The sequence below is a fragment of the Xyrauchen texanus genome, chromosome 34 (genome assembly GCF_025860055.1).
Source record: "Xyrauchen texanus isolate HMW12.3.18 chromosome 34, RBS_HiC_50CHRs, whole genome shotgun sequence".
Taxonomy (NCBI): Eukaryota; Metazoa; Chordata; class Actinopteri; order Cypriniformes; family Catostomidae; genus Xyrauchen; species Xyrauchen texanus.
This window is the reverse complement of record NC_068309.1, coordinates 1,754,613-1,782,274: the sequence shown is the minus strand read 5'-3', so window position 1 is coordinate 1,782,274 and position 27,662 is coordinate 1,754,613. Positions and strand designations below refer to the sequence as shown.

The following is a 27,662-nucleotide window of genomic DNA, read 5'->3' as shown; positions in this document are numbered from 1 at the left end:
AAAATAAACATGAACACGCTTAAAGTAAACGTGAAATCAAAACTGACCCTGTAAAATGGGTTGTGAACGCTTGTGTCATGTTGACTTTAAACCCTCTTCTTAGAGTTGTTATTTCATAGTGGGGCAGTGGTGGCTCAGTGGTTGAGGCTCAGGGTTACTGACCAGAAGGTTGGGGGTTCAAGCCCCAGCACCACCAAGATGCCACTGTTGGGCCCTTGAGTAAGACACTTAACTCCAGGTTGCTCTGGGGGGATTGTCCCTGTAATAAGTGCTCTGTATAATACATTGGTAAGCAGAAGGTTGCTGGTTCGATCCCCACAGTCACCACCATTGTGTCCTTGAGTAAGACACTTAAATCCAGGTTGCTCCGGGGGGATTGTCCCTGTAATAAGTGCACTGTAAGTCGCTTTGGATAAAAGCGTCTGCCAAATGCATAAATGTCAAATCAACCATCCATCCATCCATCGTCAACCACTTATCCTGTGTACAGGGTCATGGGGGGCTGGAGCCCATCCCAGCTAACATTGGGCGAAAGGCGGGGGACACCCTGGACAGGTCGCCAGTCCATCGCAGGTCAAATCAACCATATTTCAAAAATATGGCTGAAATTTATGATTTTGTTAATACTTTTCAGAAGAAAGATAAAACATAAATGCCAAAGCCGAAATGCCGCAGATCAATATTAACAGAGTAATCCATTACTTTGTGGAGAATTGTCAAAATGACAATTGCCACCAAAGATTTTGGAGCAAATCTACAGGTCAAAAAAACAATCTTAGAAAGGTGTAAGCATCATGATTTTTCCTCAAATCAGTTGACTTCAGCAGCTCTTGTTGTATTATACGCCAATGGTGTGAGTCCAAAAATGGGAAAAAACACTTTTTTGTGTTCTTTTTCCAAAGTTGGAGTGTCTATAACTCCAGATGTGTTAAAGATATCTTAATATCATTTTACATTCTGGTTCAGAACAAACTTTCTTTTTTGTATTGTAATTGTTAAGACCCTATATGGTTCAGTACCAGAGATATGGGGCTGTCAATGTGCCATTTTCAATGGTCAAAAATCAAATGTGGGTGACATGGTATGAAGCTATTTTTTTCTTGTCCAACAAAAAAACAGTCTTAAGTACAAATATTTTTTAAACTAGAATTGTTTTTTGTTTATTCTAGACCACTTGAGTCCAAAAGTACACTATTAATAATACTTTTGTAATCTGGAATACGTCTGGAAAACTTCTGGAGTTATAGGCACTCCAACTGTGGAACAACAGCACAAAAATATCCCCACTTTTTGACTCACAGCATTGGCGTATAATGCAACAAGTATTTTGACCTCTAGTTTTGCTCCAAAATCATTTGCAAAAAGTGTCAATTTGACCGCCCTTTACAAAATAATGGATTACTCAGTAAAAATGGATTCATGGCAGATCATCATATGCATTCTTGTTTCCCAATGACCCTATAATTTTTTATTTTTTTTGTAGATGAATATGTGTATTATTATAAGTTCTTTATTATAAATTAATTCTCATTTCTTTAAAGCTGCTGTATGTAAGATTGACGACAAGCATTTCTCGAAGCTCATGCGGGTTGCCAGAATGAGGTCACGCAACAGGAACGAGTGAAACTGACTTTTAGGTCCGGCGTAATCTGTTATCTTTGATCCAGTTCGTTTGTTGGCTTCCATGGCTGCAGTGTTGTTTGCCTGCAGACTTGTTCAAATCTGGCATCCCGGCGGTGTCGATACGCTATTGTGGGTGGGCAGTGGGCGGGGTCACAGGCCAAAACATAACCAGAAATTCCAACCCGGAATGGAAACTTCAGAGTAGAATATACTGACTGTAGCATTGCTATCGGAGAAGCCCGTATTTCAACTTGTTTCCTAATTCTCTAATTAGTACAGTAACAATATTGCATATAGTACCTTTAAAGCACCAGAATTTAGATGATTATCTAAAGAACTTGACAATAAATAGTTCTTAGTGGAATGTAAAAAGCTTCTTCAATGACAGACTATAAAAACCTGAGGTGAATCGTCAAGTTGTACCCCTTTATTTGTATAGTACTTTAAACAAAACATGTTCTTTCAAAGAAGCTGTGGAGACAATCGTGCCTTAAAGGGTGACCGGTGAAGAAATAAACTCCATAAGATGTTTAGATTGGATACGAGTACTGAAAAATCCTGCGGGAAATTATATACAGTCTAATATACAGATATATGTACAATCGCCAAGCAGTCAAGCAGTCTCATCTACTTCCTGTGAGATATTTTGACAGCGCAGTTAGTGTCGTTTGAAGCGCGGGATCTTTTGTTTGGATCCCTGGAGTAAACGCATCTACACTGGATGTTCTGTGACCCAGAAAGTGTCTATTCATATGCCACACGGGAACAGGGATAAAAACAGTCATTCTCTGGTTCGCTGTCGGAGACTCAGAGCTGAAGGAGGATCTTCTGTAGAGAGATGTTCGTTGCACAGCGATTCAGGGTAATTGTGAGACATTTCTTTAATGCGCCGATTTATTCGCTGTTCTTGTGTAATCATTCAAACATCACAAATCTGAAAGAGCGACAGAGAGACCTACAAACCCGTGTCCACACACAGCACACCTAATGATTGATAATGAAATACACATAAACTTAAGCACATATTCCTGGTCTTACTGTAAAGGATTTATCAGTGCAGGTTATTCTATCACCACCTCTGCAATTACCTTCCTATTTGGATGACATCATCAAGCCCTTGTCACATAGACACACTTTATACCAGTGGTTCTCAACTGGTTTTGTTTCAGGACCCAGATTTTACATTGGACATCAAGTGGCGACCCAACACCTGTAGTTAATGTAGCCTACCTTGCATTTTCTTTTTTCTTGCATAGTTTTGTTCACGGTCATCAAATAAAAGGGCATTACGCAAAGTTTTTTCTCCCCCTTTTAAAAGATGATGAGCCTATTATATGTATAATCCTGTTTATTTCCTAATATCAATCATCTTTTAAACCAAACATATATTACACAGGAGGAAAACTTATTGTCCATAATTTGTTCTCAAGTCACGGAGGTCCATAATATATGTACTTACTCTTATATTTATAGTGCAGTCCCATTCAAGCACAGGTAATATAATAATAATAATAGTAGCCTAAACACATTAAGAAAACTTAACTACAACTTACAGAAGTATAATGGGTCGCAATCGGCATTTCATGTTGACTTGTTGACATACAGTGTCCTCCACTAATATTGGCACTCTTGGTAAATATGAGCGAAGAAGGCTTTAGGAAATATGTCTTTAATGTTTATCCTTTTGAACTTTCATTCAAAATATTCACCCAAATATATCCTTTAATTGAAGTAAAATAATTTTTGTTTTATCTTATAAGTCAAATATATCTGAAGTATATTCTCATTCATAGTTTACATTTTTAATAAATGTGGGTGACTAGGAACATGAAATTGTTCAGCCATGACTTCCTGTTTTACATGAGTGTAAATATGAGGAAACACACAAGCCAAATTCCCTTAATCATCCATCATAATGGGTTAGACCAAAAAATAAAGTTATGATGTGCGGCAAAAGTTGTTGAGCTTCACAAACTGGGAAGTGGCTATAAGAAATGATCTAAAGCACGGAAAATACCCATTTCCACCATCATGGCAATAATTAAGAAGTTCCAGTCAACTGGAGATGTTATGAATCGGCCTGCAAGAGGACGTGTGTCTATATTGTCTCCAGTTATGGTGAGGAGGGTGGTTCAAGGGGCCAAAAACTCTCAAAGGATGACGCGGGAGAATTGCAGAAATGAGTTGAGTCTTGAGATCAGAAAGTCCCAAAACTACAGGCAGACGTCACCTACATCACCACAAGATGTTTGGGAGACTCCGCTCTCATTAAACAACTCAAGCATCTTCAGTTTGCCAGACACAACAGGAACTTCAAATGGGACAGGGTTCTAGGGTCAGACAAAGCAATAATAGAGTTTTTTGCCAGTAAACACCAGAGATGGGATTGGCACACACAGAGAGGGAGCCATATGGAAAAGTTCCCCATACCCATGGTTAAGTATGGGGGTGGATCTTTAATGTTGTGGGGCTGTTTTTCTGCCAGAGGTCTTGGACATCTTGTTCGGATACATGGCATCATGGACTCTATCATATACCAACAGATACAAAAATCAAAACCTGACTGCCAGAAAGTTTGAAATGTGCCGTGGTTGGATCTTCCAGCAGGACAGTGATCCAAATCAAACATAAAAAGGTTTACTGACCACAAAATCAAGGTTCTTCCCTAATCTGAACCCCAAAGAAAACCTGTGGGGGTCACTGAAGAGGAGTGTCCACCAGCGTGGACCACAGAATTAAAAGATCTGGAGAGATACTGTATGCAGGATTGATCTCAGATCTTGTCATGTGTTCTCCAACCTCATGATGCATTATAGGAGAAGACTCAGAGCTGTTCTCTTGGCAGAGGGAGGTTGCACAAAGTATTGAATAAGAGGGGGCCAATATTGGTGGAGGGCACTGTACCTTTGACTGATTATATAGCTATAAATATATAATGCAAAAAATAAAGATATTTTCAAGATTTTACTCTATTTAGCTGACAAGCATCTGTAAAGCTTATAACAGCAGAATGAGACAATGGTGACGTAACAGCAGTTGAAGCTGGATCTGAAATATGGATTGTTTTCCAATTAATCGTGATCTTCATTCAATCAGTCCTGATATCGATTCTTAAAATCCCCAAATTAAAACTATTAAAGTTCCCTTCAGTTTTGGTTGTGTTGATGATTATATTTGTTAAATACATATAAATTGATCTGCATTGTTTGGGACCTGTTGTTAATTATTTTTATTAATATATTCGTAATGTGCCAAGTTAGACGGTTCCTTGTATAATTTACAGCATTAGCTGAGGGAGAATTTCTTCAAATCTGGAAATCTGAATCAATACCCAGCATGGATCTGATGGTGGACCTCACACAATCTGTTCATTTTTGGTTTTTATTAAAATGTTTAATGGACATTCATTCTGTTGTGTTTTCTGTTTAGTTTGGATCGTCACGTTCAGTCTCATCATGGACATCAGAAGCCCTTCCGATGCAAGTTCTGTCCCTTTAAATCATCATACCTGAACCGACTCAAGAGCCACCTGCACAAAACACATGCAGGTAAACACACACACCTGTGTTATTTTCAATAGAAGTCCACCGCTCTACACATTTACTTATATCATTATTATTATAATGTTATTGTTGCTAAAAACTCATGTGGCTTGAAACAAAAGAGGTGAATAAATGAGTAGGCTAGAAACATTTACATTTAGTCTTTTGGCAGACACTATTAACCCTTGAAAGCGACTTAGAAATTAGGAACTTAAGCGATTTGTCCTACAAAAGTCAACAATATCTGCAGGATCACACTCCCAAGTTCCAAGAGTAGTATAGAAGCTAGTGCAGAAGAAAGCGACAGGAAAGGGTTTTTTATTATTATTATTGAATATGAAATAGTAAGTGCAGTTAGTATGGGCTCGTTAGGTGCTCTGGGAAGAGATGTGTTCTTGAATGTTGAGATGGTTTCAGCAGATCAAGTGGAGGTTGGAAGATTATTCCACCACAGAGAAACAGAGAAAGTGAATGAAGTGCCTTTGTTCCTCCTTGCAATGAGACCACCAGGCAGCACTTGAAGACATAGACCTGGAGGACTGAGTTGAAGTAAGAGGGTGCTGTTCCATGGGTTGTCTTAATGCGGCAGCTACAGGTAGCCAATGAAATTAAATCAAAAGAGGTGTTACGTGAGCCCTCTTTGGTTGATTGAAGACCAGACGCGCTGCTGTGGCTGGCCAACAGAGCATTGCAGTAGTCCAGTCTTGTGATGACCAGACCTTGGACCAGGAGCTGCACAGCATAATTCGACAGGAAAGGTCTGATTTTCCTGATGTTGTAAAGCACATACCTGCAAGACCGGGCGGTTGATGAGATGTGGGCAGTGAAGTGAAGCTGGTCATCCACCACCACTCCCAGGTTCCGAGCTGTCCTAGTTGTCGTTAGTGTAGTTGAACCAAGATAAATGGTAAATGGTCTGCACTTATGTAGCAGAGCTGCTATGTAAGGTGCTAGCCTGCCATAGGGAGCAACTTGGGGTTCAGTGTCTTGCCCAAGGACACTTCGGCATGTGGAGTCATGTGGGCCGGGATTCAAACCACCAATCTTGCGATTAGTGACCGACCTGCTCTACCACCTGATCCGCAGCCGCCCAAATATGTTTACTGACCTAGGAATAGTGAGCTTGTGAGATCGGATTTGGCAAAGTTGAGCTGAAATTGACATTCCTTCATCCAGGCCATAGTAGTGGATGGCGCCTATTCGGTGTCAGAAAGACTTGCACGTATGATATGATTAAGTTTGAGATGGATGGGATAATAACGGGCTATCCGTCCACTGTTGTGATGCTCGGCAACGGACGCTTCCAATGTACACACCACCATTGATTATAATAGGAGCGATTTGCATTTGACATAACATGACGTGTAGCTAGTATCCGGTGTAGACAGGGTGTTCGATACTTCACATTGTTAAACACAAACACCATGCGCGAAACACACAGATATTCTATTAAACCCGACTCAAGTGTCGCCCTCCGATCTGTGCGCTGCATTACCCATCAGCCCTCTCTCCTGTGCTCTTTGAAGACAAACAGGATGGAATTAGTAACTGATCGTGTCCGTGTGATAGATGTAAAGAGCTACATCAGACTGTAAGATCAAGCTGCAGGCAGACGCTGTTATTCTGAGAGGGATAGTTAAATTAAGGTGTTTATTTGATGCCGAATTCTCTGTTTAATAAACGTTTTTGGTCACAGATGTTTTAAAAATATATTTTAGCCTCTGCCGTTTTTGTGATTTGCGCCTGGTTAACGCTTCGTGTCTTGTGTTGTGTTTTGCAGGTGAACACACTTATAAGTGTATCTCGTGTGCATTCACTGCCGCCACCATCACTCAGCTGAAGGAGCACTCGCTGCGAGAACACGGCGAGACGCTCACGCTGCCCAGACTCGGAGCTGGAGCCGTGCAGCACTCAGCACGCCCAAACGACGAACACAACTTCGAAGAAACGCCCTCCGACCCACAATGCAACGGTAAGACCACACACTGGGGTTAAAGGTCTGAAGGTCCATCAATGTCTGATCGCTTCATTCTTATTTCAACATCACAAGTCAAGTGTTTGATACCATTGTAAAGAAAAATTTTCTTTTTAATGACATAGATTAAGATATATTTTGAGACTCTCAGTCTAGGAAACTGCTGAAAAATCTAAAGAAATTGACTTTTCTTCATTTTCATATTTGACATTATATATCTCTGTGTGTAAATAAAGCGGCTCAGAAAAACTGCTTTTATTTTGTTCTCAATCATGTCAACTGTATCTGAGAAACATTTCGTGTTGATACACCAAAGCGATCAAAAGTTCCAACTTTACTAATATAATTGATCATAGTGTCCAAAAACATCTCCAAACAAATAAAAGATAATAATTGTACATAAGAACTAATTACGCATGCAAACACAACAATGACTAAAGGTTTGCATAGCATGCACACATGATTTTAGTCATGAGATTTCACAGAATGAGTTTCATTCTGTGTCATTTGAGTCATCATTGAGTCTGTGTCGTGTATTTGGCGCCATCTCCTGGTGGTCATATGTAACATTGTGCTTCATGTGGATTATCTAATGATCTATACATCTGATTATCTTGTGTGTGGACTCGATTGAAAGATCATCACCTCCTCTTGATATGTGATATTGTGTTATATTGTTATGTTCCATTTATAGTGAAGTTATAAGTGATAACGCGGCATATAAGCAACACTAACATAATTGTCAAAGACATATATTTAGCTGTTACTCGCTATATTTTAGTCTGTGAGTAAAACAAATAGTCTGGTTGTATTTTACTCTTTGAGAGCTTTCTAACAACATATGACATATGACTATATGATGAGTTTGACGTTTTTACTGATTACAAGAATATACTGCCTGGCCAAACAAAGTTGCATACGCTAATATTTCATTGGACCACCTTTAGTTTGATTACGGCACGCATTCATCATGGCATTGTTTCGACAACCTTATGCAACTTCACAACATTTATTTCCATACAGAGTTGCATTAATGTTTGGCTGAGATCTTGTATTGATGATGGGATAGTTGAACCACTCCTTAAAGCCTTCTTCAGCACATCCCAAAGACTTTCAATGGGGATATATTCCGGTATTTCATGTGTGAAAATGTTTCCTCATGCTCCATGTGCCCGATGAATCTTGGCATTGTTGTCCTGGAATATGCCTCTGCCATCAGGGAAGAAAAAATCAATTGATGGGATAACCTGGTCATTCAGTACATTCAGGTAGTCAGCTGACTTCATTTTATTGCTGCATAACGCTGCCGATTGAAGCAACCCCAGATCATAACACCGCCTCCAGAGGCTTGTACAGTGGGCACTATGCATGACGGGTGCATCAGGTGCTTCCCTTCTTACCCTGACACGCCCATCGCTTTGGAATAGTGTAAATCTGGACTCATCAGACCACATGACCTTTTGCATCACTACCCAGTCCAATCTTTATGCTCCCTAGCAAATTGAAGTCGTTATTTCCGTCTCACTAACAAGTGGCTTCCTTGTGGCCACACAGCTGTTTAGTCCCAATCCTGTAAGTTCTTGTCGCATTGTGCATGTGGAAATGCTCTTACTTTCTCTATTAAACACAGCCGTCAGTTCTGCTGTGGGTATTTTACGATGTGACTTCACCAAACGTTTTAGTGATCTCCGATCATGATCATTCAAGATTTTCTTCCGTGAAGCTGATGGTTCACCACTATCCTTCCAGGTTTTAATAATGCATTGTAAAGTAGAGCTTCTAAGCTTTCAAACGATACCTGTTTTGTGTTGGTCAAGACTGCAGTAATTCATATTTAGACAATATCGTTTTTTCTAGCCGGCCCGTCCTAGCTTAAAGGAAGGGCGAAGCAACAAATGTGAGTAGCATGATGATTTGAATGTGCTTTAATTTGGTCGATACTGTGTTGTCTCAGAGTCTGCGGGGTATCTGGAGCCAACAGACGTTGAGCAGCAGATGAGTCACTATCAGCAGGCATCAGCAAGTGCCAGTCCATCGTCTGCTTCTCCACTAGCGCTAGCTGCAGAGGCTGCGGTTCCTCAGGCTCGGCCCGATGTCATCCTCACCTGTGAGTTCTGTGAGTTCAGCTCTGGATACATGCAGAGTCTGCGAAGACATTACCGCGACCGACATGGAGGAAAGAAGCTCTTCAAATGCAAAGATTGCTCATTCTTCACCTGCTACAAGTAAGAATGGAGCGAAACCGCCATCCTGACATGAGCAGTCAGAGTTAACAAAAATAAATGTATAGACTCAAATAGAAAATAAATTTTCTGTGCCAGGTTTTAATGGCTGTTCTTCTTGCTGATTTGGATGTGAAATATTCAGCAGGTTGTTTTCATTATTTAATGTTTCATTCCTCAGGTCTACGTTCACGCTGCATGTTGAGAGCGGTCACACCAGCACCCCTGAGGAGACTCCCAAAGATCTGCGCTGTCCGTTCTGTCTGTATCACACCAAACACAAGAGTAGCATGATCGACCACATCATCCTGCACAGAGGTGAATAATCGCATCAACCCCAAAACATGGTAGCGATCTGGACTCGGGATAGGTGTCAAATACACATTCGTATCGTTTGTCACTGTCAGCGGCCGCGCATTGTGAAACAACATCAACAGTTGACTGTCATGAATGAAGCCGCTTATACCGCGGCTAGCACATGTAGAGCGCTATGGTCGGAATCACCGAATCCGGACACAAAAATGGCATTAGCTATAAAACGCGGAAAGTCACGGAACTCGACATATTTGGGATGAGATTTACATTTTCAGACGCAGTTAATCAAATTAAAACTGTGATATATCCTAGTGTGATTATTAAATCGCTAAAGGCTCTGATTTAATTGAAAAACTATAAAAAGTCTGCATGTGCTGCGCTCTTCAAAGCTCTCTGAAGTGTTTATTTAATCAATAATCACACTGGTCATGTAGCAAACTGTTCATCTTGAGGCGGGAAACTACCATCAAAAGCACACAAACACCAAAATAAAAGCGCAATTTAAAAACATGCGAAATGGGAAAAAGTTATATTAGTGCTGTTTAGTAATGTAATGTTTACTGTAATTAATTCAAGTTTTAATAAATTTGTCATAAATTTTACATTTTAATATTAAAATGTAATCAAACATGTGCCATGAAAATAGTGGAACCCTGTTTTAACTTCCTTAATCGAACGGTTACAGAGTTCAAAAAATTGTTTTTAGTTGTAGCACCCCCCTCTTGGTGGAATTGTATAAAAATTGGTGCGTTTCCTTGGAATGTCCTTATAACTATGTGTACCAAGTTTCATTATGTTTGGTCTTTGTGTTGACAAGATATTGGACAAGAAGTCTTTGTAAAACACTCCAAATTTTCATTGATGTATATCTGTGAAATGGTTTGATGAATCTGAATCTTTTCGATGGACGATGAATTCCTGTCTCACTCTCTATGTGTCTGTGTTGCAGAGGAGCGTGTGGTGCCTCTAGAAGTGTCTCGCTCAAAGCTCTCGCGTCATCTGGAGGGCGTGGTGTTCCGCTGTCATAAATGCACCTTCACGTGTTCCAGCGAGCAGAACCTTCAACAGCACGTCCACAAACACGAAGAACTGAAGCCGTATCAGTGTCAACTCTGTTACTATGACAGCAAACTCCTGGATGAACTCGAGATACACCTGCAACAGGAGCACAAGGTCAGAATTACAGCTCCAACTTCAAATTAAAAGAATTTTAAAGTTTAGTTTGAAATAACAAAATAATTTAAATAAGCGCAATATTGCGTCCATACATTAGATCCTATAAACATATAATTTCCAACTGGAATCGTCTATTTAGGAAGCCTCAATGAAAGGATTGAGCAGCATGTAGTCTCAGGTTAGAAGTGAACATGATTTAAAGATATCAGAGATCACTGATATTGCCATGAACCAATGAAGTCACTGAACACACCTCACCTGACCTCACTTAAACCAATCATGCTGCAGGTGCTGCGAAACTTTGAGCTGGTGGGGCGGATGAACCTGGATCAGCTGGAGCTAATGAAGGAGAGGATGAACGAGGAAGCCGACACTGTCGAGGAGGAAGAGGAAGAGGGGCTGATGGAAGAGGAAGAGGAAGAAAAGCTAGATGAGAGCAGACAGGAAGAGACGAGCGATAGACATGAGGAGAAGAGCGACAGACATGAGGAGACGAGCGACGGACATGAGGAGACGAGCGACAGACATGAGGAGATGGGTAACAAGCACAAACTTCTCTTTACTGTGGATCTTGAGAAACATGATGTGCATCATTTTGAAAGTTTGGTTGTTGAATAGTCAACATCCTTTATGTCTGTAGTTGCTCCTTTAGGCCACGTCTTTGTCTTGATAGAGTGCTTGTGTTCTGTCAGGCATCAGTGTTGTTGGATTGTCATATTTGATATCTGTGTGTCACGGTGACGCAGGTGCTCCGGTTCTGGAGTCTCCGGTCAGCAGCGGCGTAAAACGCTATCCATGCGAGTTCTGTGGCCGAACGTTCACACTCAGCACAGAATGGGAGAGACATGTTCTTCGGCACGGCATGTGAGTCTCTCCTCATCAAAGCATCATAAAACTAACTTAAATAAACCCAGAGGAACATTATTATGTTATGTTGTTGCTCAGAGATTGCTCTTTTAAAGCTCAGGGAGACTTAATGGAGTTCTCAGTGATGATTCATTAAAGCCTCAACTTTCTCAGCCAGTCTTTGATGTGATAATGTGACACATTCTGATGTTATCTGATGTTGAATGTACAGCAAGTAAAGCAGGATTCGATTTCTCTGATGTCACTGTGGTTGGAGCTAGCCAATGTGACACCAAAAAATTGAAACCAAGCGACTTTGTTGAACACTACGTGTCGTTAAGGCTAGTTTAGACAAACTGTCCTCTTCACTGCCAAATTCAGTCAAATTCCAACTTCCTCAATCAAACGGTTTTAATTCTAGCGCCCCCTATTGGCGGAATTTGATCAAATTTGGTGTGCATCTTTGGTATGTCCCTATGTCTATGTGTACCAAGTTAAATTAAGTTTGGACTTTGGGGGGCTGGGAAAGATGGCATCGGAGTATTCGGATGCAACTCAAGTGAGCTCTGATAATATTCATTTATTTATCCATTTCTTTGCACGCTGGTTTATCAACAGCGCTGATTTCTTGAACAATAACAAAAACGTCTAGTAGTAAGCACAGGAAAACAAATAATTCGACGAAAACTGGAACTTTTCATTGGACTGTGCCAGTTAGCATGAAGGCCAGTTCCAATACTCTCACAGAATCCGAAACAAGCGTTTTACTAGCAATGGAAATGATGTCTGAAAATATCACAAGAACTATAGAAAGTAAAATAAGTACAGTCATGGAAGCAATACTGCAGCTCTGATAAAGAAACGCAAGGCGTTTGAGGAGGTGAAAGCACGACTAAGAGACCAGGACACTGACTATGCTCTTCTGTACCCCGCAACACAGTTTGTTTTGTACACATCTGGACAAATTAGATTGATCTGTTCACCTCGGCCATGTTATTGCTGAGTGTGTGAATTGTTATTGGTTCTACTGGGTTATCACAGAGACCGAAAAAACAAGAAAAACAACCAGTATTAGAGAAAGACCTTGGGATGAAAGAGGAAGTATATTTTAAATCTCTTCGCTCCCATGTTATACTTGTCTTAGATCCCCCTGGATTCTCTCTTGACTCAAGATACTGAGAAAAAAATTTGATTTGTAAAGCAGAAGTATTATGAGCATGGAGACAATCCAGGAAAGTACTTGGCTTATCTTACTGAAAAGAGATCGGTATCTCAATACATCACATCTAACTGACAATGAGGGTAATCAGTTATATAATAATGGAGGGATTAATGAGTCTTTTAAAAACTCAGAACAAGCTCATGGCGCATCACAGATAATAGATCTGCCAACAATCACAGATGAGAAAAGATCTTTTCCCAATGCTCCTATTACATGAGAGGAGGTGTTGAATGCCGTAAAGATGTTACAGGATCACCCCTGGGCCTGATGGACTTGGTAGCGAGTTCTAAAAGGAGTTTCATGACGTGTTATGGGGGTTTCCACCGCACGGTACAACTCGACTCGGCTCACTTTTTGGGGGTTTTCCACTGTGGATAGTTCCTGGTACTTGGTACTTTTTTTAGTACCACCTCGGTCGAGGTTCCAAGCGAGCCGAGCCGATACGAAATGTGACATCAAAACCCTGCAGATCACTGATTGGTCAGAGAGAATCGTCACTAGCAGCGTCACTGGATTTCCGACACGGGACATCAACCCGCTAGTTTTAAAGTTAGCAACAGCGATAACAGTGTCGTTTGTTCACGCAACATTTGAATTGTAAAAAGAAGTGGCTTTGTGCAAAACCACACCGTGGTCAATAAACGAGGTGCAGAGGTGCAGACTCCTCTCGTTAGTAGCCGAGGAGAGGATCCAACGAGAGCTGGATGGGGCGACGCAACTATGACGATCAGCCTATAATCCCGCCCACGTTGAGGCGGCACTAAACTGCAGTGGAAAAGTGCCATTATTAGACCCGTTGCTTGGGATGTTTAAGGACTCACTCTCAGCTCCCAAGGACTTGGCAATAACCTAACCTCATTTCAACAGATGGTAGATAAATATGAACTCTTATAAACTGAATTGTTCAGATTTCTACAAATGAGGCATTATATACTAAAGAGTACAACTTTATAAGACAACTGGAGTGGTGGTGGTGTAGTGGCTAAAGCACATAACTGGTAATCAGAAGGTTGCTGGTTCGATCCCCACAGTCACCACCATTGTGTCCTTGAGTAAGACACTTAACTCCAGGTTGCTCCGGGGGGGATTGTCCCTGTAATAAGGGCTCTGTGGGCTAAAGCACTGAACTGGTAATCAGAAGGTTGCTGGTTAGATCCCACAGTCACCACCATTGTGTCCTTGAGTAAGACACTTAACTCCAGGTTGCTCCGGGGGGATTGTCCCTGTAATAAGTGCACTGTATAATACATTGGTACTCAGAAGGTTGCTGGTTTGATCCCCACAGTCACCACCATTGTGTCCTTGAGTAAGACACTTAACTCCAGGTTGCTCCGGGGGGATTGTCCCTGTAATAAGTGCTCTGTAATTCACTTTGCATAAAAGCGTCTGCCAAATGCATACATGTAAATAACTGTGAAAGATCGTCTATGGAGCGAATGCTTTTCCAAGTACATGAGAGTGTCAATTAGCCTAATTTATAATACTTTATGCTGTACGACTGGCGTGGACATAGGGTACCAGGAGGACATGGGAAAGGGAATTATCCATTACAATTGATGATAAGATTTGGGAATATGCTAAATCAATATTAGTCTGTAATATTAATTTTTCTCCTTTATGTCTTACATGTAAGACTGCAACTGGTACTCTGACTCATTGTTTATGGTCATTTTTGTTGGTTCATTTGTAATCAAAAAAGTTTGGACTTCACAAGATATGTGACATGTAATCATTCGTTCATTGGCTTTTATCTGTGAAACAATTTGATGAATCAGAATTCGATTTGAAGGACGATTGAATGGAGTTATATTCTTCGACATGGCATGTGAACCTCTCCTCGTTAGCGTCAAAAAGCTTAAACCCAGAGGAACATGGTATTGCTCAGAGGTTGCTCTTTTATAACTCCGGGAGACTTAAATGAGTTCTTATTGAAATTTCATTGATCAACTTTTTCTCAGCCAGTCTTTGATGTGATGTGACACATTCTGAAGTTATTTGATGTTGACTGTACAGCTAAGTAGAGCAGGATTTTAGATTTCTGTGATTCCGCTGTGGTTGGAGCTAGCCAATGTGACACCAAAAAAATGGAAACCAAGTAACCTTGTTGTACACTACTTGTCGTTGTTGAGGCTGATTTCCAAAAAATTCCACAAATTCCAACTTTCTCAATCAATCGGTTACAGAAGACAAATGGTGTTTTCTAGCGCCCCTATTGGTGAAATTTGATCAAATTTGGAGCGCTTCCTTGCAATGTCCTTATATCTTTGTGTACCAAGTTTAATTAAGTTTGGACTTTATTACCTTAATGACTTTATGGACATTATTCATTCATTGGGTTTTATCAGTGAGACAATTTGACGAATCAGAATGGGAAGACATGTCCTTCAACATGGCACGTGAGTCTCTGCTTAAACACAGAGGAACATGTTATTGCTCAGAGGTTGCTCTTTTATAGCTCAGCAGGTCTCATTTACATTGAAGAATCAACTCTCAGATGTTTCTCCTACAGTTTGCTCTTGGGAGAATTTGATGAGAAATGTTTGAGTTCAAATTGAGATCTCAGTCTTTGGTATCTTCGTAGCAAATCTGAGCACATTTTGAGACGTTTTAGAGGAGACGCATTTATTTATTTATTTTTCAGGAGATCTAAAAAGCAAGAGACTTCAGTAAGAATCTCCATTTGTTGTCCATTTAATCCCATTGCTGTCTTGGAGAGATCTCATTTGTGATATTTCTTTCCTATGTTTTAGGACTGTTAACAGCAGCAAGAAAGACGGCAGTCCTGTGACCTCATCAACTCTGCCTCTGATTGGTCCCGTGGCTGTGATTGACAGAGGCCTGGACCTATCCAGTAACACTGTGGATGCTGCGAGGGCGGATCAATCCGACCAATCCAAGAGTCCGATTGAGAACAAGGAAGACAAAGAGACGCTGGAGACCAAAAACGACCCTTAGGAGCAAAACTAAATCTGTAGAGTAAAGAGTAAATCGGCTTTAGATCACGTGACATGGTTACGAATGTCGTACGTTTAGTTTTTTATGTTGTATCATTTGTTTTGTTGAAGAACGATATTGGCTGCTGCATTGATATTTGGTTCAAAAACTAAATTTGTCGAAAGTAATCGTCACGCTCTGGAATATTGTTCGATTTCCCGTGTTTGAACATTGACGTTTTGGGTTGTTTTACATCATGTTTGTTCAGTTGCTGAATCTTACACTGAATTTAAAGTGTGTCTTTGGTCCCTCAGGACAGTTGTTGATATATTGGTAACCAATAGTGAAAGAAATTGTGAGGTGATAAAATTCCCATTGAATCAGTGTTCCCTCCGGCCGCGACTTTATCGGAATGCCAGAGATTTCATACAATCGTCTCGGCTTCATTTCCAATCTTTCATGGACTTCCCATGCACTTTTTGTCACATGCATTTATACAAAGTAACTAAATGATAATCAAATGTAACTAGAAATGTAACGAACGGTAAAAGTAATGTACAATAAAAAGTATAGTTTAAATAAAGCAGTGTCTTCCACCGCAGTGAACTCGCACGCACTGATAGTCTGTAAGACAGCGTGTTCGCAGTTCACATACATTAGAAGAGCTTTAAGAGTTACAACATGTGCACGTGGACTTGAAAGGTCCGGAATGTTCCCTGGCGTGCTGGAGGGATCTTTGATTCGGTCTGAACGTCACCTGGCGGTTTCTGTTTTTTACATTTTAGCCTTGTGTTAATCTTCCTGTAGCTGAATTCCTTGAGGAATAGTTGTCATCTTATTTATCTAGATATCAGAAGTTTGATTTTAATAGACATGTTTTAAAATATCAACACAAGCCCCAAAAATTGCAGCAAATTGCTACTTTTGAAGACTTGGTCGATTTTCGGCCACTTACTTCGGCTCGTCCTGCACTTCCACTTCCTCAACGCTACTCTTAATAACGGCCTCAGTTGCAGACACAACGATTCTAAACATGAGCAGAGCTCCAGAGCCGGTGCTGACCACACACACGGCGGCAACATATAAATCACGTGTCCGCGTGAGAGCTCGTGATACACACGCTTCTGTTGTTGATTGGCTGATATTTAACAGTACAAGTATAGAAAGGAAAACTCTGGTCCATAACAACTTGAGCTCTGTGCACGGCAATGGTGGCCAAACTCGTCTCTCAGATGGTAAACACAAGCTAATATCATGTTTACTCTCATGCACTTACAATGGGAGTCTATGGGCAACACTGTTAAACCTTCGACATCTTAACATGAGACAAGAGTCAAATTTCAAAGGAAGTTAAAGACACTTAACAGCTCAAATAACACTAATGTTTGTACATAATTAATATACATACTGTAAATACCAATTTACTAAAACACGAGCGGCACATTTCCCCCATTGACTTCCATTATAAGCGCATGACTGTAAACATGATGTTGTATTTACTGCGGGACAGATGGAATCATATTAGTGTGGACGGGGGCTTAATGGAATATTCCGGGTTCGATACACATGGTTATATTGACCCGTAACAGTGATATTGATAAAGTTCATTATCAGTTTATCAATGTAAAATCATGCTAACATCATGTTTAATCTATGATGGTATGTGGATTAGCCCCATTCACTTCCATTGTTCCTTATTGTAACCACTTTTTTTAATAAATGAGCGACGAGTCAAAATCATTTTGTGCCGTCATTAATGCTATTATGCAAATTCTGTTGATTGAGTTTAAAGGAATAGTCGACCCAAAAATGAGCCGAACCAAAATGATGATTGTTTGTCCAAACAATGGAGGTCAACAGGTGTCATGAGCAGGACTGGAAAGAGAAATCGGGCTGGGATTTTACACAGCAACTGGCCCAAAAGTTGAGCGGGGGGTGTTCACTGTCCTTTTCAAAATATCGCGGCGCCATTTTGTGGTCTGTTCTGCATAACGTGGCGGCTCGTTTGAGCTTATTGCAGCACGTTTCACAGCCGACCCGCTGCTCCCGATGGCCAGTCCGTCCCTGATCGGCCCCAAAGTGATTCAGCCCACTGGGAAAATGCCCCGTATGCCAGTTTACCAGTCCAGCCCTGGTCATCAATCTGCCACTGTTTAATGGTCCAAAAGTCACATTTAGAGTCCGGTCGATCAATGAATGTCTTCTGTAGCAAACCCAGAACTTTGTGTAAGAAACAAATAGATAAATTCAACTTTATGAACTCTTAAAGGGGTCATATAATGCCATTTTTGTACAAGTTAATATGAATCTTTAGGGTCTAAATGAAAACTTTGTAATATACTTTTATTTAAAATTCTCATTAGTATTTTAAGAAAACACAAATTTTAACTGCTCAAAAACAGCTCCGTTTTCAGCACGCCGTTTCAGTGCATATGACTTTAAATGATAATGAGCTTTGGTCACCCCGCCCCTCCCTCCGTTCTGGGGGAATTCTAGTCTTGAGTCATATGCATTTGCAAGATGTAAACAGTATTTTGCCAGTATTGTGTTACCATTCATCTTCATGCAGTTCTAACTGTTTTTTTGACATTACTTCTTAATCAGTAACATACAAGTAAACCAGGTGTAACTTAGTGTTACAGGTCTGGTGAAAAATGATTTGCGCAAACATGAACGCATTGACGTTGCTCGTGGGGAATATTCCCATCGTAAACAAAACTCAGCCACTGCGTCTTCAGCGGTTCAGATTTAGGAACATCAAAATGACTGCTGTGTTCGTTATTACACCGAAGAACAGGACACCACAATCGCTTAGGCGCCATTCTGCTCCAGTGTATCAACAATGATGACGGACTATGATTGACAGCTCGCTCACGAGCGAGGGCGGGTCTGTGTTGAAACACTGCTGTCAATCAACAATCCTGGGAGGGGCGTCCGACCGTGTGACGTCACACGGTCGAACGGCTCGATTTGAGGCAGGGGAAAATATATAAGGAGATTAAAACAAAAACACTGGATGGATTTTTATCATAATAGGATGGTTGTGTACAGGCACAGCCAACACACATTTCAGTACAATCAACTTGAAAAAGTGCATGTACCATTATATGACCCCTTTAAAAAATGCTTCTAGCTAGCAGTCGACGCATCATGGCGCTGTCGTGTGACGTTAGCGTGATGGCGTGTTCGTGCGAGATGTCAGAAGCGTGCGCTTATTTAACGTGAGAGTTAAATCATTTTTAAACAGCAATACAACGCTAGATACCGGCTGTGTGGGCGGCTGTGTCTCAGGTGGTAGAGCGGGTCGGCTGCTAATCTCAGGGTTGGTGGTTTGATTCCCGGCCCACATGACTCCACATGCCGAAGTGTCCTTGGGCAAGACACTGAACCCCAAGTTACTCCCAATGGCAGACTAGCACCTTACATAGCAGCTCTGACATCACTGGTGTGTGTGTGTGAGTGAGTGAGTGAGTGTGTGTGTGTGTGTGTGTGAGAGTGAGTGTGTGTGTGTGTGAGTGTGTGTGTGAGTGAGTGAGTGTGTGTGTGAGTGAGTGAGTGTGTGTGTGTGTGTGTGTGTGAGTGAGTGTGTGTGTGTGTGTGTGTGAGTGTGTGTGTGTGTGTGTGAGCGTGTATTTATCACTTTGTGGGGACCAAATGTCCCCATAAGGATAGTAAAACCCGAAATTTTTGACCTTGTGGGGACATTTTGTCGGTCCCCATGAGGAAAACAGCTTATAAATCATACTAAATTATGTTTTTTGAAAATGTAAAAATGCAGAAAGTTTTCTGTGAGGGTTAGGTTTAGGGGTAGGGTTAGGTTTAGGGGATAGAATATAAAGTTTGTACAGTATAAAAACCATTATGTCTATGGAAAGTCCCCATAAAACATGGAAACACAACATGTGTGTGTGTGTGTGTGTATGTGTGAGTGAGAGTGTGTGTGTGTGTGTGTGTGTATGTGTGTGAGTGAGTGTGTGAGTGTGTGGACCATCAAACGGCCGGCAGCCTGATGACACCTGTTCACTTCCATTGTTTGGACAAACAGAGCTGAAATGTGCTTATAAAAATCTTCTCTTTGGTTCTGCTGAAGAAGGAAAGTCATTGAACTGGAATGTTCCGTTAAACGAGCAGTTCTGACCGCAGGAACAATGAGACTTTGAGGCTTCTGTAGTTTCTGTATCTGGACACTCGTTTGACCGTCTGTGTTTCTGAAGCCTGCAGTAATCGATGGCAGTCGTGCTGTTCGGATGATTGTATGTGATGGAAGCTGCTGCTTGAAACCCCAAAGCCTTATCACACGAGAACACTTGAGTGAAACGCTTCCAGCAGAACTGATCGTAAATAAACACATTTACAGTTGATTTGAGTAATGAACCAAAAGTGTCGTTTCCCAAAGTTCCAGCCGGTTGCCGAGATGATGATTGTCTTTCCCGAGCAGTGATCGGACATTGCTGAAGGGGAACCCAGCTGCCTTCTGGGTAATGTGCATGCCGTTTCACAGCCATGTATAAAAGTCCAAATGTGTCATCGGTGCGTGTTTGAAAGTGTGCTGTCTCACAGAGGGGTCTGTCCATTCTACGTGTTGTTCTGATATTAACTTAAACCAATAAAGAAGAATAGAAAGAAAAATACTAAATCAATAGAGTTCTGTTTCTTTTGTAGCTCTCCGCTGTTCAAAGCTGTTGTAAATTGTCTGATTAAGAAAAATAATGGAAAAAAAATACCTTTTTTTGTACCTTTAAACGCCTCCATTTCCTTCATAAGGAGCAGCTCAGAAAGAAGAAGCATCAGAAATAAGCTGCTAAGAGTAACACACTGGATCTGTGAACATACGCTTTAGTTTCTCACTCGTTCCCCTTTAATTCTCTCGTCCTGTTGAAGCTGCATCATAGTTGACGTTTAGCTCCGCCTCCATTCTGCCTTTCTGCTGTGGAACTCCTGCTGTTGGGTTGTGATGTCACTAGACTGGTTGTTTACACTTTTATTCCTTTGATTTCTCTATATTCTGTAAATATTGTAATTCATTGTCTTTTTTTAACTTGGTAATAAAGTTATCAGATAACGTAAACACAGACTTCTCCATCGTTTTCACTCCGTTACGACTCATTAATCATTCATTTATTCAAAACTAAATACTTTTAATGCAAACACTTATGATGTATTCAATACTTTCTGTCTCCTGATATCATAAGAAATAAGAAAATAATTCTCAATAAAATGTGAAAAAAAAAACATAATAATAAAATAATTATGGAAAAACGTAACCTCCCGAGACCCGAGCGTGATGGTTGTGTACATTTTCCAATTCCCCTTTTTGATTTGTAAAAATAGCAAAAAATATATATAATCTAGAGCAAATAGTTTTCCTAAAAATGTGTGTCCTCATATGTGTTGCTCCCTATTTAGTGCATGACTTAACCTCCAGTGTGCTGTCTGTCTGCACTGGTCTCAGAACAGTTATAGAGAGCTATAGGATGCTCCCTTGCTCCCTATTTAGTGCATGACTTAACCTCCAGTGTGCTGTCTGTCTGCACTGGTCTCAGAACAGTTATAGGAGAGCTATAGGATGCTCCCTTGCTCCCTATTTAGTGCATGACTTAACCTCCAGTGTGCTGTCTGTCTGCACTGGTCTCAGAACAGTTATTGAGAGCTATAGGATGCTCCCTTGCTCCCTATTTAGTGCATGACTTAACCTCCAGTGTGCTGTCTGTCTGCACTGGTCTCAGAACAGTTATAGAGAGCTATAGGATGCTCCCTTGCTCCCTATTTAGTGCATGACTTAACCTCCAGTGTGCTGTCTGTCTGCACTGGTCTCAGAACAGTTATAGAGAGCTATAGGATGCTCCCTTGCTCCCTATTTAGTGCATGACTTAACCTCCAGTGTGCTGTCTGTCTGCACTGGTCTCAGAACAGTTATAGAGAGCTATAGGATGCTCCCTTGCTCCCTATTTAGTGCATGACTTAACCTCCAGTGTGCTGTCTGTCTGCACTGGTCTCAGAACAGTTATAGGAGAGATATAGGATGCTCCCTTGCTCCCTATTTAGTGCATGACTTAACCTCCAGTGTGCTGTCTGTCTGCACTGGTCTCAGAACAGTTATAGAGAGCTATAGGATGCTCCCTTGCTCCCTATTTAGTGCATGACTTAACCTCCAGTGTGCTGTCTGTCTGCACTGGTCTCAGAACAGTTATAGAGAGCTATAGGATGCTCCCTTGCTCCCTATTTAGTGCATGACTTAACCTCCAGTGTGCTGTCTGTCTGCACTGGTCTCAGAACAGTTATAGGAGAGCTATAGGATGCTCCCTTGCTCCCTATTTAGTGCACTACTTAACCTCCAGTGTGCTGTCTGTCTGCACTGGTCTCAGAACAGTTTGAAATGCATCTTATGTTCATCATAACTCCATATAAAGCCTCTGAAAGACACATGTATCAGTTTTTAAGAATGCATTTATTAATGTTAATGAATAGATCCGTATTGAATAGTGATAACAAAATAAAAATATAACACATTTTATATTAAAATGAATCTAAATGACTCGGCAGAAGTTTAACACTTAAATGACAGTCTTGAGTCTTGTGAAAATTCATTTTAATTATTCATGCATATAGCGAAGCCAAAATACAACGTCCACACATGTTGTTTAGTATGGATTTGTACCTTAATGTGCAATTAACGGTGTGTTTCTCACTGTAGATTCAAAAGAACCAGCTCACAAGACTCTTGCTTTTCTTTGGGGAATCGGATACTTAAATACTTTTGGTATTTATTTGTTATTTTTAATGGAAGCGGTTCCCATCTCTACCCTCGAGTTTATTTCATCCTCTGGGTCCAATCTCTCTTAGAAACTGTGAATAAATGGCCTCAAATCCACATGATGGAGTGTTAAATATTATTTTTCATGAAGTTCCACATATTCATCTCTGACAGATCTTGGCCTAGTGAAACCCTTGAGGAATTTCCCCCGTCTTCTAAACCCCGTCAGTGTTGATATGCGTCTCACGACAGTAAACGCATGAGCTCTCAGGTAATCGAGCTCCAGGGAGACGCACGGGTGAAGAATAAACGCTTGTGTTCAAGGACAAAGAGTGATGAGTTGAGACCCCAATAAAAGCCCAATGAATATCCAGAGAGGACGAGCGCTACACAGAGACCGTCTCAACACAAAGCACACGTGACACGCAAACGTCTTGATGCGTTCTGATGAATGTTTCTTCAGAGATTCTCTTCAAGGTCACGGAGGACAAAGATGGCCGCTGCTGTACACACATTCACATGATGAAGTTCATATTCACCGTTATCTTCTGCTGCCTTTGCCAAAGAGTGTTTCACTGGAGCACACAGTGCATGAAGCATTTATTTCAGGATTTATTTGATTATAAAGACTAATAACACCTCATGTGTTCTTCAGCCATTTTTAGCTGCACAAATACACCAAATTCAAATGGACTTCTGGTGTGAACGTGTCTTATATTTCATTATAGACATCTATCTCTGCGTTTCATCCCATCGAGCCACAGAATCTCACAAGAATCCAGAAGTGAATGAGCTCTTGATTTCACAGCTATAACATCATCTTTCAAAGATATCTGAGACACGAGGGACCAACAGAGAACTTCACAGAACGGAGACCCTCGAGACCCCTCAGAGAAGAAATCTGATGAGAGTGACCTAAACTCACTTGACACGTCATCTTTATGTACAAACATCTTAAATACACTTCTGAATCTCTGTTAGAGTATTTTACAGATGAAGTGTGTACTTTATTCACAGTTAAAATACAGTCAGTCATTAGAATGTTAATTTCCTGGAAAACCGTAAGCATGGTGTCACTTTGTTTGTTTGGAGCGCCCCGTCTAGCCCGGCACAACGACAATGACTCAACCAATGGTGTGAGTTGGGGGCGGGACTATCTGTTTATTCAATCAACAGCAAATATATTATTTATCCTTGTGTGTGACCCTGCGTACACATGTGTGGATGTTGTATTTTGGGTTTGCTATATGCAATGCATAATTTAAATGAATAAAAACAGACTGAACACTGTTCACAAGACTCACGACTGTCATTTAAGGGTTAAACTTCTGCCGCACGAGTCATGTGACATGACAACATGATGTTGATTTCCGTGAAGCGCTTTTAAAGGTGCAGCGCCAACAAAAGTGTCTCTGATAAGAAATCTGTTTAAGTGTTTTCATTGTAATCTGTTTGGTTGTAAAGAGGAGAGTCTCTAGTTTCATTTGATACGCCGCTTTAAAATATCTGTTCATTTTTCACACGTCAGCGCGCTGATAAACACGACGTCCACATACGTGTACACTGGGACATTATTCCTTCAAAAGTTTAAAAATACATGTTAGTTATTTTGAATAACTTTCAACTCATCTGTGAGTCATTTCACTTTATCAGTGTTGGAAAGAATAATTCTCTTACTGCTACTAAATGATATCATATATAGTACAAACGCTTCCATTAGTAGAACACAAAGACTTTATGGTTCTTGAAATAAATACATTTCCTTTTTTAATGCCATCACGTGTAAAGATGGAATAAATATCACTTACAACAATTATTTCAAACCATAATAATAATTTGCAATGAATGATTTTGATCAATTTAATGCAAACATATACTGTCACATATTCCTTACAAAAGCATCCTAAAGTGCTAATTTAGTTCTTAAGAAAATGTTATTTTTATGAGAATATGCAGAAATCACAACACTGTGGGTTTCCCTGTTTGCTGAGGGATTGAGAAGCTGCTTTACACTTGCAAGTCAAATTGTGGTTTTAAAAATAGTCAAATAGAAACTTTAGAGAGATGAAGTCTATTCATGCAATAATAAAAACCCAGTAAATCACCGTCTCTAGTTTGAGAAACTCCTCACATAAACCAGCAGCTTCTCAATACCAAAGACCTGCACTGCTGCAAGAGCATTCCTGGACAAACACAACTGTTATTGAAATAGAAATAACCATTTATAACATTTTAATCGTCTCTAAACTACATAATGTGCCTGAAACACATTCCTATTTCAGGTTTATTCTCATTCACAGATGTCCAAGTATTATGACCATACTGTATAAAACTAATAATGCAACATCAGACAGGAGGACATTTACCATTTAAGATATTACAGCAGTGAGATTAAGCAAACTGTTATCAACTCCTGCAACTGAATAAACGAAGGCAAAAATAATCATTTCACACATTAATGAGAGATATGATTGTTCTGTTTATTATTACTAATGTAATACAAATAATAAAGTCTTAATTAACATTATAGTTATTTAACATATTGAGATATTATTATTCAGTAAATTGTAGCATGTGTTTATATTATGTTTTGTGATTATTCACACGGGTAAACACAGTACCGTGAGTTTCCCGCTAGAACAGTTTAATTTGAACTAGAGGGGTGACGGTTATTTTATGCGGGAGTTTAATACTGAACTGATAGAGATCCCGTCTGTGAGCGATGATGCGAGGAAAAACATAATGTTCAGTAAAAAGTCAAAAGAAGATCTTAATATACTGTTATCGGTAGCTATATAATATATTATTAATAAAACACGGGAACTCTTGTGGGCATTTTTTGCCCCCTTGTTTTGAATTTCGGGGATATTTTTGTCAATTTCTGCGGTATTTTTGCCACGAATGTCCGTTTATTTCTGACAATACTGTCACTGTATCTTTCTAATGTATATACAAGTTTGTTTCATATAGTATCAAGTAAGATATCATCACATATATGTCCAATTATATTATGATTGACAGTTAAAAACAACTAAAGTGGTTAAACGTGTTCAGATGGTTGTAATTGATTCAACGGCTCGTTTCCAGGATAAAATTAATATGCAGAAAATCACATTATTACAGTTCTTGTGTAGTGACGGGACAGAAAGTGTTGAGAAGAGAGAAAAGAGGACACCGGCGGCCATTTCTGACAGCTGCTGTGAGCATGATGATGAACCCTGCGGGCTTCCGTCCTGCCGCACACAACGCGTTTTACTTTATAAACAGATTTACACTTATAACTCTCTTCCCAAACTTGTAATTGTGAAAAATAACTGTAGCAATGTTGAATATGTATCATATAAAAGTACTATTATTTATTTATACTTAAAGTACAACAATTTGAAAAATGTACTGAAGTAATGTAACGTTGTTAATAGTTACTTTATCACTACAATAAATGTAAAAAAATATATATATATAATTATAATATATTATGTTATAAATGTATACATATAAATAATAAATTCAATTTAGATATTAAAATATAAATTAATATAATTTATGTAAAACAATATTTATTATATTTGTTATATTAAATATTAATATTTTTGTCTGTATTTATATAATATATTATTTATAAATAAATAGGTTGGCTATTATTATTTATACATTTTATTATTTTATACATGTATTTGTATATACATATATTTAACAAGATAATAAAGTATATTTTTATTGTACATTTATTGTACTGTGAAGAATTCTTAAAATGAGATTTTTTTAAGTGTCTGTGCATCATATTTTATTTCAACAGTTGTTTCTTCTCATTTTTGTTACCAGTTGTGTACATTAAGTGTTTCATTTTATATTTCATCTTATTTCTGTAGTATCTGGTAAAACTTTATTTGACAGTGTCCTTGTTACACATACGACATGTTACGACTAAAGTAATAACAGTCAGTTATAACAAGCAACCCTAAACAAACCCTATAGTAAGTACATGTTGTTAATTAGTCATTATCAGTAATTACATGTATAATTACACTTTAACAAGGGCACTGAAAAATAAAGTGTATCCTAATATTATATAAAATAAAGTTTATATTGTATTTGTTGCATTATTTTCTTGTGTTAGTCGCATGATGGTGTCACTGTCTTGTGTATGAGCAAGGTCAAAGGTCAGCTGTTGCACAAAGCTGTTTCTCATCACAGTGAGCGAGTGAGACATCTGAAGGTGAAAGCCGCTGAAATCTCTTCATGAAGTTGCTGCTGAAGCATGAGTGTAATTCTGATGAGAGGAAAGTGACTTCAGGATGACACTCGGTTGAACAATACTGCAGAAAATGGAGGGAAAAGACTGACATGATCCAGTTAAATCCTGTCTGTTTGATATGAGCTCAAGTTAATGTTATATCTCTCACTATCAGCTGAAGCTGCTTTATAATCTACAGTATTGTCATTAAAGGGACAGTTCACCCATTCATCATTTCCTCACCCTCATGCTGTCCCAGATGTGTGTGACTTTCTTTTTTCAGCAGAACACAAATGAAGATGTTTAGAAGAATATTTCAGCTCTGTAGCTCCATACAATGCAAGTGAATGTTGATCAGAACTTTGAAGTTCCAAAAAGCACATAAAGGCAGCATAAAAGTCATCCATAAAACTCCAGTGGTGTAATCCATGTCTTCAGAAGTGATATGAGAGGTGTGGGTAAGAAACAGATCAATATGTATGTCCATTCAATGGAAGTGAATGCTGATCAGAACTTTGAAGCACCAAAAAAGCACATAAAGGCAGCATAAAAGTAATTCATAAGACTCCAGTGGTATAATCAGAAGTCATATGATGGGTGTAAGTAAGAACTTAATAATCCAATAAAATAATTACATTTGGGTCTGTTACTCAAACAAAGTTATCATATGACTTCAGAAGACTTGGAATATAGAGTACGGCTCATACAGACTAATTTAATGATACATTTATGGTGCTTTTTTGTCATTGTTGGAGCCCCTTGTCACAAGAGCAGCATGAAGATTCTTCTAAACATCTCTTTTGCGTTCCACAGAAGAAG

At 39.7% G+C, this 27,662-nt stretch overlaps 1 protein-coding gene across 1 annotated transcript in view; it reads left to right on the top strand.

Annotated features, from left to right (window-relative positions):
• The window catches only part of LOC127628177 (zinc finger protein 462-like), a 66,105-nt gene extending 50,214 nt beyond the window's left edge, over positions 1-15,891 (top strand). The window contains exons 6-13 of the mRNA XM_052104905.1: positions 5,053-5,171; positions 6,946-7,137; positions 9,095-9,365; positions 9,544-9,680; positions 10,627-10,850; positions 11,142-11,391; positions 11,600-11,717; positions 15,672-15,891. Coding sequence (XP_051960865.1) covers positions 5,053-5,171; positions 6,946-7,137; positions 9,095-9,365; positions 9,544-9,680; positions 10,627-10,850; positions 11,142-11,391; positions 11,600-11,717; positions 15,672-15,876 — 1,516 coding nt within the window. The 3' untranslated portion in view covers positions 15,877-15,891. The remainder of the gene's footprint in view (positions 1-5,052; positions 5,172-6,945; positions 7,138-9,094; positions 9,366-9,543; positions 9,681-10,626; positions 10,851-11,141; positions 11,392-11,599; positions 11,718-15,671) is intronic.
• Positions 15,892-27,662: the final 11,771 nt, after the last annotated feature.